At 46.1% G+C, this 13,873-nt stretch overlaps 1 protein-coding gene across 1 annotated transcript in view; it reads right to left on the reverse strand.

Moving 5' to 3' along the window:
- The window catches only part of LOC146175190 (isoamyl acetate-hydrolyzing esterase 1 homolog), a 57,562-nt gene extending 44,034 nt beyond the window's left edge, over positions 1–13,528 (reverse strand). Inside the window, exons 1-2 of the mRNA XM_084583674.1 lie at positions 13,382–13,528; positions 5,740–5,792 (exon numbers count right to left, since the gene is read on the reverse strand). Of these exons, the coding sequence (XP_084439800.1) occupies positions 5,740–5,792; positions 13,382–13,453 (125 nt within the window). The 5' untranslated portion in view covers positions 13,454–13,528. The remainder of the gene's footprint in view (positions 1–5,739; positions 5,793–13,381) is intronic.
- Positions 13,529–13,873: the final 345 nt, after the last annotated feature.

Raw genomic sequence — 13,873 nt, forward strand, 5'->3', positions numbered from 1 at the left:
TGCATCCATATGACATATGTGTAGCGCAAAAGGACAATCGAGGGACACAGAAAAGGTACACAACACAGGTGCTGTCTGTAGTTCCTGATTGTGTACACTCTTTTGCTACACACTGTCATGGAGCACCGTTACCGACTCCCCCAAGTTTCCATCCTAATTGTGAATATAACTGCATGGTCTAAAAATGTTTCTCGCCAACAAAAGCAGTTGCCGTTTACCTTCCGTCATTTCTATCGATGCTTCGTTCCCATTGTACAGAATGCGTACTTACGTAGCATCAGATAGCGCAGTAATACGTACGCTCCTTGTTCTAGCGGTAGCCCCGTTTGCCAAAAAAGAAAGTCTTCTCTGTGCACCACCGCTTTCTCTTTGGCATTTTTCTCTGCAGTTTAGTTAGAGGCACTGGAGAAACAACAATCGGGAACCGCGCTTCACCACTGGGACACAGTAAAAAAAGAAGGAATGCAGGCGAGCACAGAACGCGCGCACAAAACGCGAAAAAAAAAAACCGATGCAATCGTCGCCGAGCAGGTAGAAGTGCGGAACGACTCGCGGGAGCAAACACCTACACCGTAAATAAACTGCTGCGCCTTCGTGAAAGCAAAAGACGCGCAGAAGCAGGTTTAACACGCCGGCACAACACCAACAGATTGCCGTATTCTGAAGAGAGAAAACTGCGTCGTCGGCTCAGGTGGTACCCTCTCGACAAGCAGCGCCCTCTGCCGCTAACGATTGGCTTTCATTGCAAATAGCGCCATCCTCGCCCATAGGGAAGCGTGGGCGTTCGTCACACTAGCCAGTATATTCTAGGCACTGTAACGGAATGCTGGTTGTGTTCGACAAAGGGCGAGCGATGTACCGTATGCAGCAGCAACACTCCGGTTTTCGCGTTTCTCCCCTGCAGGTTCTGCAATACTCTGGCAACGTTTTTGACGAACCAGCCACACTGTGCAGAGAGCGGCCGCAAACCTTAGCACGCCGCCGCTATTTCCAGGAGCCATAAGCTATGAAAGCTCTTCATTCAGTCCCTTCTTCCTTCGTTTCTTCTTTCCTTCCCTTACGGCATTGTATATACTGCGCATTTGCGGAACATTTTGCAATTTTACTGCTAAGCATATAGCCGCGCAAGTTTATTACAATGATCACACAACTCTGTTCGTAATCGTTACATCGAGAAATAAATCAACAAAAGAACATTACAACCAGCCTTGTGTCTTATATCAAAAGTGATATCGCTCAATATTCGGTTCAGCAGCGTTTACCCTTGAATTGTTTCGTCAATTGCAACAGCACAGAGTGCTTATGAGCTTACCATAAATTTGTTTCATGCGCACAGAAGCTCTTGTTTTACAGATGCAACTTCTAAACGAGACTGTGACTACACTCCGTACTGTGGCCTAACGCCTGCCACAGCAACTTTATTGGCTAGTGAAGTGTGCCTTAACAAAACTATACTCAGCTTTAATTACAATGAACATAGCCAAGTGTTTGTGATCTCACGACACAGCTTAGCAAATCCGAGGGATAGCATAAAGTAAAAAAATATTTTGCCTGGCAGAATAGGTCGGAGGCGGTGAACGCATAATTGTTTTCACACTTTGCTTCAGATCAAACGAGGAAAGTAAGTATTATAGGTGGCAACACCAATTATTCGAGTGGCCCAGCTTTGTGGCCTTTAACACAGGCCTGCAAGAAAGTGTACATTGGCCGCCAGTACGGAAGTATCCGTAGCCATGGCTCCAGAGAAGAATCAGCCAGTACATGAATGCACTCCGAAGGGGGCTTTAGACACCCGCAGTGTGGTCTATGGTAGGCTATAGTGTGGCTCTACATGGGAATTGTGAAGGTCATACTGCGATCTCCCGCACGCTGTACACAATAAAAAGGTTTATCACCCACTGGATTGAGTACGCCCAGGTTGGTTCTCTCCGAAGGGGGCAGAAGGCGGACAGTGCCAGGGAAGGCGATTGCTTCCATTAAATATACCAGGCGGGGCGAGCTGCTCTGCCTTGAATGCAGTGAGCAACGTTGTTTTAGGAAACAATGTACTGAGTAGCGCACCAAATAGCTAGCTGCTAAAGGAGTCAAGCCAGGAAAAAGGTGAGGGGTGGAGCTGCAACAAAGGCGAATGGCAGTGCTCTCGCTTAAGCTATGAAGACAAACGTCACGCGATGATAAACGGGGATCCAGCGACGATTTTATTTTGTTTTGATTTTAGAGCGTTTAACGTTTCTGAGGGTTTCTCAATATGAGAGACGCCGTAGTGGACGGCTCCGGAAAGTTTGACCACCTGGAGTTGTTTAACATGCACTCACATTACGCAGCATACGGGCGCCTTGCTTTTCACCTGAATCAAAAAGCGGCCGCCATGGCCGGGATTCGATCGCGCGTCCTTGGGCGCAGTAGTCGAGCGCCCTAACCGCGGCACAACCATGGTGGGGCCCGGCGATTATTCGCCGCGACCCTGCGAAAGCCGGCCTAGCGAAAGCATGAAGGAATTCATTCGCTGTACGCGTGCCACCTATCCACCGAGAAAGTGTCAACTCGATGTATAAGTACCAGTTTAAGGGAGGTAATGATCTGCAGGATTTAGAATACGTAGGAGTTATTTCGCAGTTGCGACCGTCTTGTGCGTCATCTTATGCGCGTGCACGAGCTCTTATCCCAAACGATCATTCAAAAGCAGCTTTTGGCTCAACTCCTTTCAGTTCAGTTCAGTCGTTCAGTCGTGTCCGACTCTTCGTGACCCTATGGACCATGTCACGCCACGCTTTCCGGTCTCTCACTATCTACCTAACATCACATAACTTCATCTGCAGTGCCCCGAGGATGCCATCTTGCCATCGCGTTCGCTGTCGACCCCTTCTCCGGGGACCCTCAACCTTGCCAACAACAAATCTTTCTCCAGCGACTCCTCTCTTCTCATCATATAACCAAAGTAGCTGAGCTTTAACTTTAGAATTTGACCTTACAATGAGCAGTCAGGGTTTATGGTCGACAATATCGACTTATTTGATCTTCTGGCAGTCCAAGGAACTCTCAAGAGTCTTCGCCAGTACCACAATTCAAACGCGTCAATTCTTCGGCGGTCAGCCTTTTTCACAGTCGAACTCTCGCATCCATACATCACAACTCGAAAGACCATAGCACGAGTTATACGGATCTTGGTTGGCAGACTAATGTCTATGCTCTTTACTAGGCGGTCAAGGCTAACCATTGCTCTCTTTCCCAGAAGCAGGCGTCTCCTAATTTCAAGGCTGCAGTCTCCTTCCGAGGTAATCTTTGAGCCCAAGAACAGAAAATCTGTCACAACTTTCACTTCTTGTCCATTGATGCTCCAGGACTTGATAGGGCAAGACGCCATGATCTTTGTCTTTTTAATGTTCAGTTTAGGCCCAAACTTCTTGCTCTCTTCATGTACGCGCATCAGAGGTCTCTTGAGTTCCACTTCACCTTCTGCCATTAAAGTGGTATCATCCGCATATCTAAGGTTGTTAATACGTTTTCTAGCAATCTTCACTCCAGCTGAAGACTCGTCCAGACCGGCCTTCATCAAGATGCACTTTGCATATAGGTTAAATAGGCATGGCGACAGTATGCAGCCTTGCCTCACTCCTTTCTCGATCGGAAGCCAATAAGTAATACCATGCCCAGTTCTGACTGTCGCCTCTTGCCCTTTATGCAGGTTCCTGAGGAGACAGATGAGGTGAATTGGAACTCTCATTTCTTGGAGAGCTTGCCACAATCTGTTGTGATCTACGCAGTCAAACGCTTTCGCATAATCAATAAAGCAGAAGTAGATGGGTTTCTGGAACTCTCTTGCTTTTTCCATGATCCAGCGAAGGTTAGCAATTTGGTCTCTGTTTCTCTGCCCTTGCGAAACCCAGCTTGCACGTCCGGAAGCTCCCGATCCACATACTGCTGCAGCCTACCTTGGAGGATTTTCAATATCACCTTGCTAGCATGCGAAATAAGCGCGATCGTGCGGTAGTTGGAACAATCTTTGGCGCTGCCTTTCTTTGGAATGGGGATGTAAACTGACCTCTTCCAATCCTGTGGCCACTGCAGAGTTGTCCAAATCTTCTGACATAATGTGTACAGAATGCTAACAGCGTCATGGTTGAGGTTTTGAAGCAACTCAGCTGGAATGCCATCAATTCCGCTAGCTTTGTTCTTAGCAAGGCTGGCTAAGGCCCATTCAACTTCATTCTTCAGGATGCCCGGCTCGAGATCAGTAATCACAACCGTCTTATGTTGGGTTTGCACATTCGGGTCCTTCTTGTACAGTTCTTCTGTGTATTCCTGCCACCTGTTTATCTCCGAGGCTTCAGTCAGGTCCTTGTCTCGTTTGTCCTTTATCACGTCCAGCTTAGCACAGAAGCTTCCTTTGATATCTTTGATTGTCTTATACAGAGCTCTTGTGTTCCTTAATTGGATGTTGTCCTCAACTGCTTGGTACTGTATGTTCAGGAAGGCATTCTTATCTCTCCTTGCTATTTTCTGAAAATCCGCATTGAGAACCTTGTATCTTTCTCTTTCCCCCATAACTTTTGCCATCCTCTTTTCCTCAGCTATTTGCAAAGCCTCTTCAGATAACCAGTTTGCTTTCTTGCATTTCTTTTGCTTTGGAACTACCTTAGTAGCAACTTCTTGTATTATATCATGAACATCAGTCTACATCTCTTCGGGCTCTCTGTCTTCTAGACCTAATTCTTGAAATCGATTCCTCACTTCCACAGCATATTCTAATGGAATTTGATCCAGATCATACCTGAAAGGCCTTCTAGTTTTCTGCGTTTTCCTCAATCGAAACTTAATTTTGGCAACAAGAAGCTGATGATCGGTGCCAAAATCGGCCCCAGGCCTTGTTTTTACTGCTTTTATAGCGCTTCTCCATCTCTGCAGGCAAAGAATATAATCGATCTGATTCCTGTACAGACCGTCCGGTGTAGTACATGTGTACAGGCGCCTCTTGTGCTGTTGAAAATGAGTATTCGTTATGGTCAGGTTGTTTTCTTGACAAAACTCTACTAGCCTCTGCCCAGCTTCATTGTGCTCGCCAAGACCGAACTTGCCTATAATTCCAGATATTTCTTCAATCCTGACCTTAGCATTCCAGTCTCCTGTGAGAAAAACGACGTCTGATGATGGGGTGCGGTCTAAGAGGCATTGTAGGTCCGCATAAAATCTCTCAACGTCAGCTTCTTCAGCAGTAGTGGTCGGTGCATAGACTTGGATAACTGTTATGTTGAAAGGGTGACCTTGGATCCGAAGTGAAATCATTCGGTCGTTTTTGGGGTTGTACCCTAGCACTGCTTTGCCCATTCTTCTGTTTACTATGAGAGCGACCCCATTCCTTCTCTTGGATTCGTGCCCACAATAAAAGACAACTCCTTTACACACGATTAACATGCTGTGCACTTGCTGTTATACTGCTGGCTGTGCTACTGGCTGATCACTTGATGTCATAATTGCATTCGTTAGCTTCATGTACGTTCTATCATACGAAGGCAACTGGAGCTACACTCCTCTTATTACCTGGTTAGATTTTCCCCCAAATATCGCAAGTTCGGAGAAAATTGATTTTTAAATCGCAAAAAAAAAGAGAATACGCATCGAATGGGCATTAACTGTGCCTGTTATATTGTGTCAGAAAGATTGGAAGCAACTAACAGAAATTAAAATATGAACCGGCTTTCAGTGCCAACACGTTATGTTAAAACATGATCGTAACCTTACCTTGAATAACATTCCGCGATGATTTGTCCCCAACCACAGATTCTGAAAGCGTGCTGAAAAGAGAGCAAGAACACACATTTCTCATGGTTCATAACAATTTAAGAAACGAGAATGAACAAAAGGAGGGCCACGGGGCGGGCGGTAATAGAATGACTATTGCAACGCTAAACGAAAACCGCATTATGCTGATATTGTTTATATAACTATTACTGATGCTGGACTTCGGCACACAGACAGCGTACTACCAGCTAACGTATATATTATCGGTTTAGATGTTGCGCACTCGACTAAATTGATCATATCGAATTATCAATCCGCTTCGTCTTCAGCTTAGGCTACACTAACGAGGATACAACTAGTGCTGCAGACGACGCGGATTTAGAACTAATTCTGATCGAACTAGGCAAATATAAAAACTCCAAACAGACTTTAAAAGGTATAGGCAGTTGTATGAAATCTGCGTGCACAGGTTCAACGCAAATTAGCTAGCAAACTAACAAATAGAAGTGTTCGCCTTTAACATGCATTCCTTGTTATCTTGAGCTACACGTTGAAGCAAATATGAGAGAAATGAATGCGTTGACTTGAGAAGACAAAGGACCAATCACACACAAACTGATACTGACTGTTGCTTAAAATAACTTGAAAGCGGCCTAAATTTTCTTTTTCTTCCTGTCTGTTTCATCACGTAAGTTACGCTGTAATGAATATACCATCCAGCCCGCCTTCATAACCTTTTAAAATAGACGTTTGATAACAACCACGCTGAAGCAAGAGAGGAAGCACTTTATAGGAAGGCGTCCAACAGCGACAATTAGGCCTATAAAAAAAAACCTGTTGGTACACCGTGTCAGCCACATAATATCCAACTGAAACAATACCAAAGTAAGGATTAGGATAGGCTCATGCGGATCATCAATGCATCAGCTCCAAAAAATTACAGCTGTCATGCCTACGCCATACGTGTAGTCAGCAGACAATAATATGGAATCATTTCATAGCCTTTTGCGAAAACTAGTCAATAGGCACGACAGTGCGGCAGCCATTCCAAGCTAAATAAATAATCTATTTCACGCCCCGTTACCGGTCTAAAGCCTATAAAACAGCTATCGAATTAAGCACTTCCAACTGAGCTATTCTTGCAGTAATTATCTAAACACGCGTAAAAAATGTTTTTCGAGTTCATCAATTTTGGATATATCACAGTCAACGGCGGCCTATCGTGAATAGAGCGTGGTTGTAGGCCAGTTGCTAGAATAACGTAAGGAAAAAACCGCCGAGACAAGAAAAAGGAAGGCGAAAAATGGGGTGGTAGTAACCCGCGTTGTCGCCTTGCCACTCTCCGGTCATGTCTGCGGTTTTAATACGACATCGATAAAGGCCCTATTAACCAGAAAATCTGACGTCAACGACGGTGCTGGATGACTTTGTGAGCAAAAATCACGAGCATGGCGCTGACAAGCAATAGCCGGTAGAAGCCATTTACGCGCACTGACTGGGCGTACAGTTGTCTCACATTACCTTTAACAGGAACTGCCAACTTGGTCATCTCACTTCGTATGGGAAGGATATGTCACAACTAGCCGGCCAGGACTCTTGCATTCAGGTTCTTCCTTACAATGCCCCATCTTTCATGGCAGCGAAGATAGCTGATTTAATTGGCTCTGTCGGGTTTAAGGTCCCATAGCGACTCATTACGAGGGCGGCGGTTGTGGTGCACGCCGGAAATTTCGGTTATCTGGGGTTCTTCAACGTGCACTGGCAATGCATAGCACACGGTCATCTCGTGTTGTGCGTCCATCCAAAAGTGGACGCCGAGGTCGAAATGAGAGCTCGCGTTTCCCGCACGGAAACAGCAGCGGAGACTGCAATAGCGGCAGCCATTGCTCGCACTAAAACAAGGGACAGAGAAGAAAGCGACGGGACAAAGCGCAAAACTTCAAATGAAGTGTCCCCGTGCTTTGACCCGTCGCTTTGTTCTCTGTCCCTTCTATGTGTGCGCGGTTTCATGATGCATTCCAATACCAGCTACCATCTGGCCCTCCTCTCACTATTACAATCGCACTAAAGCTCGGTATATTCTTTCCAATTCAAAAGACGTAGTACTAAATTTCGCTGGAAGCAAGTTCCAAGAGATAGCCTACCGCAAGTGATAATTTTTCCTTAACCGTCCCGCCACGTGGAGCTGATCTGGGGGTCTGCGCACTCGCGATATTCGGGTTGAAGGGCGGCGTTGCTCACTTTCGAGGACTCATAAAGGTGGCGGTGGATTTGGGCCAGGACAACTTGAGAGAGCACGTGCAAATGTACAGCGAGCTGACGCAAGCCTATTGAGCCAAGTGGGCGCTTTGTACCTCCACTTTACTCATTCCTTACCTTCCACCCCCAAAGCCTTCTACACCGTCTGCACGCACGAACCCTCCCCACCGGCCACCTACTTTCCCGCATGCTCCCGGGTGCCTTCACACCAGTCTTTGTTATCCCATCCCACTGTTACCCTAACACATACACTCAAAGATCCTCTCCCACCGAGCTCGGAGCTCTGCAAGTAGCAGGAATGGAAGCTGCGCGCGACATGTCCAGCAGCGCCATGTACTTCATGGCATCTAGTGCAGTGTGACGATGCCTAGACCGAGATTATAGCACGTACTGGTGGACAATAAGGTTTTAAAATTTGCCGAATGGTGAAGGTGCCCGGTCACTGAACAGAGTACCCGGTGTGAGCCAGACCACCGCTACTGTTTCGATGGCGGAGAAACGTGGATGCAATTGTGTGCTGCGCAATTTTAGTACCCGGTAAATATCCCTCAGTTGTCGAAATTACGCCGAAGCCTTCCACTACGGCACCTCTTTCTCTCCTTCCGCTTTTACTCCCATCTTTCTCGCTTCACTTAGGGTGCAATTCAGGCATGACTATGGTAGAAGGGTGGCAGATACAGCGCCTTTGCATTCTTGTGAACTAGTTTACAAACATTTTACATTTTAGAGCTGTTATCACTCAACCACTACGGTTACACAAGTGAGCATAGCGGAAAGGTCGAATCCTAATGACGACAAAAGAAACGAAATTTAATTCATTATGTCCTGACAACGCAGCGTTTCTGTTGCTTGGTTACAGTTAAAATTCGTTGAGAAAATTGGCACATATTTTCAGCATTAGCGTGCACTTCTTGCTCAGACGAAGATGCATCACCTTGGCTGTAACCCAGAATTGAGAAGAGCGTTCCAGGAAAAATGGATAAAATATTACTGCTGCCTTAACATTTCCAAACAGGCGCTCTGTGTGACAGGCGGGAAGGCAATGCATAGGCAAACTGTGATTGTTGGTACCAAGCGCGGTAGAGGAGTGCCTAGTTAATGTGTTGTAGCGCGTATAACTTACGGGTGCTCAGGATTTCAACAGAGCGGAAGACAGAATAATATGTTTGAGAAAGTTAAAGGGACTATAAAACTTCTAAAATGAGGTAAAGCAAAGCAGACGAGGATAAGTATCCCTCGCTGATCACTGAAACTCAAGAATTTGTGCTAGCTCGATGAACACCTCAGATATCGGAGATTAAATATAGTGCTCCTTCGGTTCACCCTCACCTGAAGACGCTGGGATGCCAGAAAAGAAAAGAACAAAGACAAAAACTTGCAGACAGAACCCCACTCATGGAAACATCATCGGCTGACGTTCAGTGCGCGTATTCGTGCCATTTTCCCAAGCGTGTCTTTTTCCTATCCAACACCGCCCATTCATCGGTCTCTGCCTTTCCTTTCTCCTCTGTGCTTGCAAGATTTCAAACTTGTCTCGGTCTGCCTCGGACGCCGGCTTCTGCACGTTGTTAACCTATCGACATTGCGATCGCTTACAGCCCGATAGGGTGGTTTACGAGTGCATACTGGTGGATAGGCCGAGGGGGAGAAGCGTCCTCCTTCATAACCCTCTCCTATTGAGCGCTAATTAGTGTGCACTCCTGTCGAGCATGGCTTTCCAAATACCTATTTTTCTCTCACGCTCGCACTGCCCGTCAGTCTCCTGTACTATAATGTGTGGTTTAAGCAAAACCGACCGGTCTCCTCGCAGAGTTGGAACGATAGCGTGGACGCTGGCTGAGAAGCGTGCTAGATGCACGCGTTAGTAAACATCCTGTCGTCGTTTTTAGGCAGAACGAGCGCTTTCATGATGGCCGGCTAGAAGCATATCTTCTGGTGTATAACGAAGGCAATGTAGGTATCATCGACGTGAGCATTGATTTCATCATTTGAAGAGAACGCTACAAAATCTGGGTATGGAATTACTGGTGGGCACGAATTACCCATCAGTAATGTTGCCTATTAAACATTTTTCCCCACATAATGTTAAGTGCCAAGCTGTAACGTGCATGCAGAATTTATGCATCGTCCGAGGCAGAATAAACGGCGCAACCCATCAGCAAAGTAGCGTGGCACATGCAGCTCGGCAGTGCAGGCAGTGTGACAGATTTCTGCGGGTACACGCAAGAATCGGGCACGGAAGTAAAACGCAAGCGGTTGCGCTAGACAGGCAGCTGAGGAGCGTTCCCGAAATGCTTTTCCGGCCAACAAGGTATTCGCCAACTGTTCACGCAAAAGTTTGCGTAATGTAATGCCGGACAAAAGAGATGTGTTTCTTGTCGATACGGTATGACAAGGTCGCCAAAACTACGCGAAGATGCTGCTGATGGATAGAGTTGACTGCCTGCTTTCACAGTGAGCGATCACCGACAGAAAAGTTTAAGCTGCATTCGCAAGCATCGGAAAGTTATTTGCAACACATTACTGGGACAAAAATGACGCCAAATATGACCCTTTTGGGGACTGCTGAAGCATACTGATTTGCTGGTAGAAGTGACAGCTGCGATGCAGGCAAGTTAACATACGCATGTGGCATATGAGCGACGCCGGTGCGCCCGGCTCACCCTCTCAGCTAGAATATAGCCCCCCTGCTGTGGCGTTGCTTAACTAAATCATCTCTGAAGGCAGTTTCGTGTGTATCAGCTATTACGCTGGCCGGTTTAAAAACGCCGTCCGTTGTGCATTCGATGCCAAACAGAGGGACGACCAGGAAGCAGCGCTCGGCAAGGCTGCCATCGCTCGCAGCGCTAGAGGATGGCATCTCTGCGGTAACCTCGCGGCATCCAGGGCTGCATGTAACCAGTGGGAATTTGTGCACTTCTTGATTCAGCTGAGGGCAGTCGTTTTTGGACGCACGTTCTGTTTAATTGACAACACGCCACATGAATGATCGATGTTACGCACTCGGTCGATACTCGAAGGTTGATGCTGCCTATTTTCTATGATGCTAAAGCAAAAATGCAAAATGTCGAATCGGGCCAGCTCTTGCGCATTTCGGTCTTGTGCGCCGACGTGCACTTTCAGTTCACAGGCGTCGCCACATTATAGATTAACGATGCGAATCGAAGAGCCGTGCTGCAAATCTCAGTGGTTCACGCATGTAGCACACGAGCCGACGACTTTCGCTGCTACTGGAATTGTGTCTGTGACGTTGTGGTCATTGTGTCTGCAGCCAATGGCAGCCTGTCACTCTCCGTAGTTGTGACGCATGACCTCACAGAGAATTAGTGCCGAATCTCACCTCCATGCAAGGACCAATAAGCCCGTGAAAAAAAAAAAAAATTAACGTTAGTAATAAATCGCTGGCTTCATTTCAAGACATTATACTTAGGGCGTATGCTCAAAAGCATTCTCAGTACGCATTGAAAGTGTTTTAGTGGTCTTTCTGGCCATTTTATAGTCGCGTTAAATACTTTGCACACGATTTTTTTTTTCAAATTTCAAATTTCAAATGGCGTAATAAAAATTGATGCTAGAGGCTCTAGGGTCTACTTTTAAAGTGAAGGTAGGAAGGTTAATGTTTTATTTCCTTTTATGGAATACGCGCCACTGCTTCCAAATCTAAGCCTCTACTTTTAAGATGAAGCTAGGAAGGTTAATTTTTTATTTCTTTTTATGGGATACACGCCACTGCTTCCAAATCTAAGTTGCTTTCGCGAACCTGAGTATCTGTTTCCTGGCGATGCTACTTAAGTACTGACACTGCAGACATTTCTGTTGTGTTTGCTTCAAGAAATACGGTGGCCAAACGGAGCGCCTTCCTCTAGAAGTGAGCGCCTAAATATTATCGCCTCCAGTACAATGACCCTTCGCATTGTATCTGACTGTCCCATCTGTTTCGCTGCTTTGGTAACTCGATTAGCGCTTCGAGGGTTCTATTCTTCTATCTGCCAAAATTATAATATGTGCGCAGAAACGTTTTGCTATCCAGTACCAGGAATGAGAAAAGCACTGCGACAGGCGTACTGCCAGTTGAGCTTCTCAATCTGCGGTCGCAGTAGAGAGTGAAGAACGTATAAATTAAGGAAATTATCAAACCGTCAATCTTTCCTCGCTACTCTCTCCGCGGCGACTACCCACGAAACCAAGCAATGTCGCTGCCAAAGTACTCACTGTTGGACGAAAATCCAAGATTACTCAGGGCATGGAAAAGAACAAGCGCGGTAGAATGCACACGGTAGGCACAACTGCACGTACTTCGCTCCATGGGACCTTAACGCAGCGAACACATGCTGTTATTGTTGCTCCTGCGAGCTCTAATGCTTATCCGGCTTAGCGGTAAAAAAAGGCAAACCTGTTTCGTAAATATCGCGCATAGGGTTACGGCTAAAAGACGTGAGTAAAAAAGTCGCTCTGGAGGAATGTAGTGCTGGCGAGAATTTGCAAGGCCAGATTAGCTCAGCTGGTAAAGCACCGAACGCGCTACTAGTAGGAATTTGGGTCGAATCTCACGGCCAGCATGCTATTTTGGCTTCTAGTTTGTAATCAATTATCTTTCATCCACAAAAATAATTGTATTATTATTTCCGATTGATGAGCATCACAAATACCATATGCCTTCCTTGTTATACGCGGCTGTCAGCTCTTCTTTCTAAGCAACTTGTGGGTAATACGCATGTTATACCCGCCTAGCAATCATTTCAAAAGTCAGCATCATTTGTCTCAGAAAGAAATAGACGTAAGAGTTGTAGAGAATACTCTTCCCAGTACACCAGAAGAACGCTTGATAACACGCTAATGAAATGGTATATTTTCTTGTTGATGATTCAGCTTCGCAAAAAAAAAGAATCCTTTTTATTCCACTATTGACATTTTGTGATGACCTTTTTTTATGAAGGAAATTCTGCACCACTTTTTGTAGTCGGTGGCTTTCTTGCACATTCCTGTTTTAGCTACACAACAATCTGATGTTACGTTTTGTATTCAGAACAAGTTCACTGTCGGAAACCGCGCGAGTTGGGCTGTGACAACAGAAATGAAAAAAGTAAAAACTGCTGGAGAAACACGGGCCTGAAAATTACATACAAGTACAAAAAATGTGCAGTGTTTGTGCGTGTCTTTCAGCCCCGTCTTTGTCGTGCAGTTTTACTATTTCGTTTCAAATGCACCTGCTCGCATATCAGAGCATTTGACAACAGAAAATTTTCTGACTCGGTAGAGGCTGACACCAACTGTACAATTAGGTCATCCGACGAAACGTATGCTTGGACAGAAAGAAAAATGTGTACTAAACATCCCCACATGCCGCTCGTGCAAGAAGGTGAGGGGAAACGGTGCATAATACCTGTGTGAGAGTGTCGCCGAGTAGGTAGATACGGGGCCAGAGAACACGAAATGAAGCTTGTGCGGTCGACATGATCCACAGTCTGATTTCGCGCAACGAATGTGGCCAGCGTTACCCTCTGCTCGCGATGGTGACGAGTGCGGACGTTTGGAAACGTGGTGGCAATTTTTTGTTTTATCCACTCTCCTCTGCTTGTCGCACGTATTTCACCACGCTCTCACGTGAACAATGTCCCCTGCTTTCACCCTCACCTGGAGCATGAGTCACTTCACCACATGGCGACCGTTAACAAAGCAAACGCCGGACATATTCTCGTAATTTGCACCGCTTCTCTTTTTCTCTATTTGCTGCTAAGCATGCGCTCAATATTACCTTTAGGCGCCATAGCTGAAAATAATTGCTCCACGCTGTGGAAGATATTCAGCAGCACAACATGCCTGCTGCGAAATTCATTACTTTTATCTGCGCTGGCCGTAAGTAGGGATATCCTTT

The sequence above is a fragment of the Amblyomma maculatum genome, chromosome 11 (genome assembly GCF_055883805.1).
Source record: "Amblyomma maculatum isolate TAMU_Amacu chromosome 11, ASM5588380v1, whole genome shotgun sequence".
NCBI lineage: Eukaryota > Metazoa > Arthropoda > Arachnida > Ixodida > Ixodidae > Amblyomma > Amblyomma maculatum.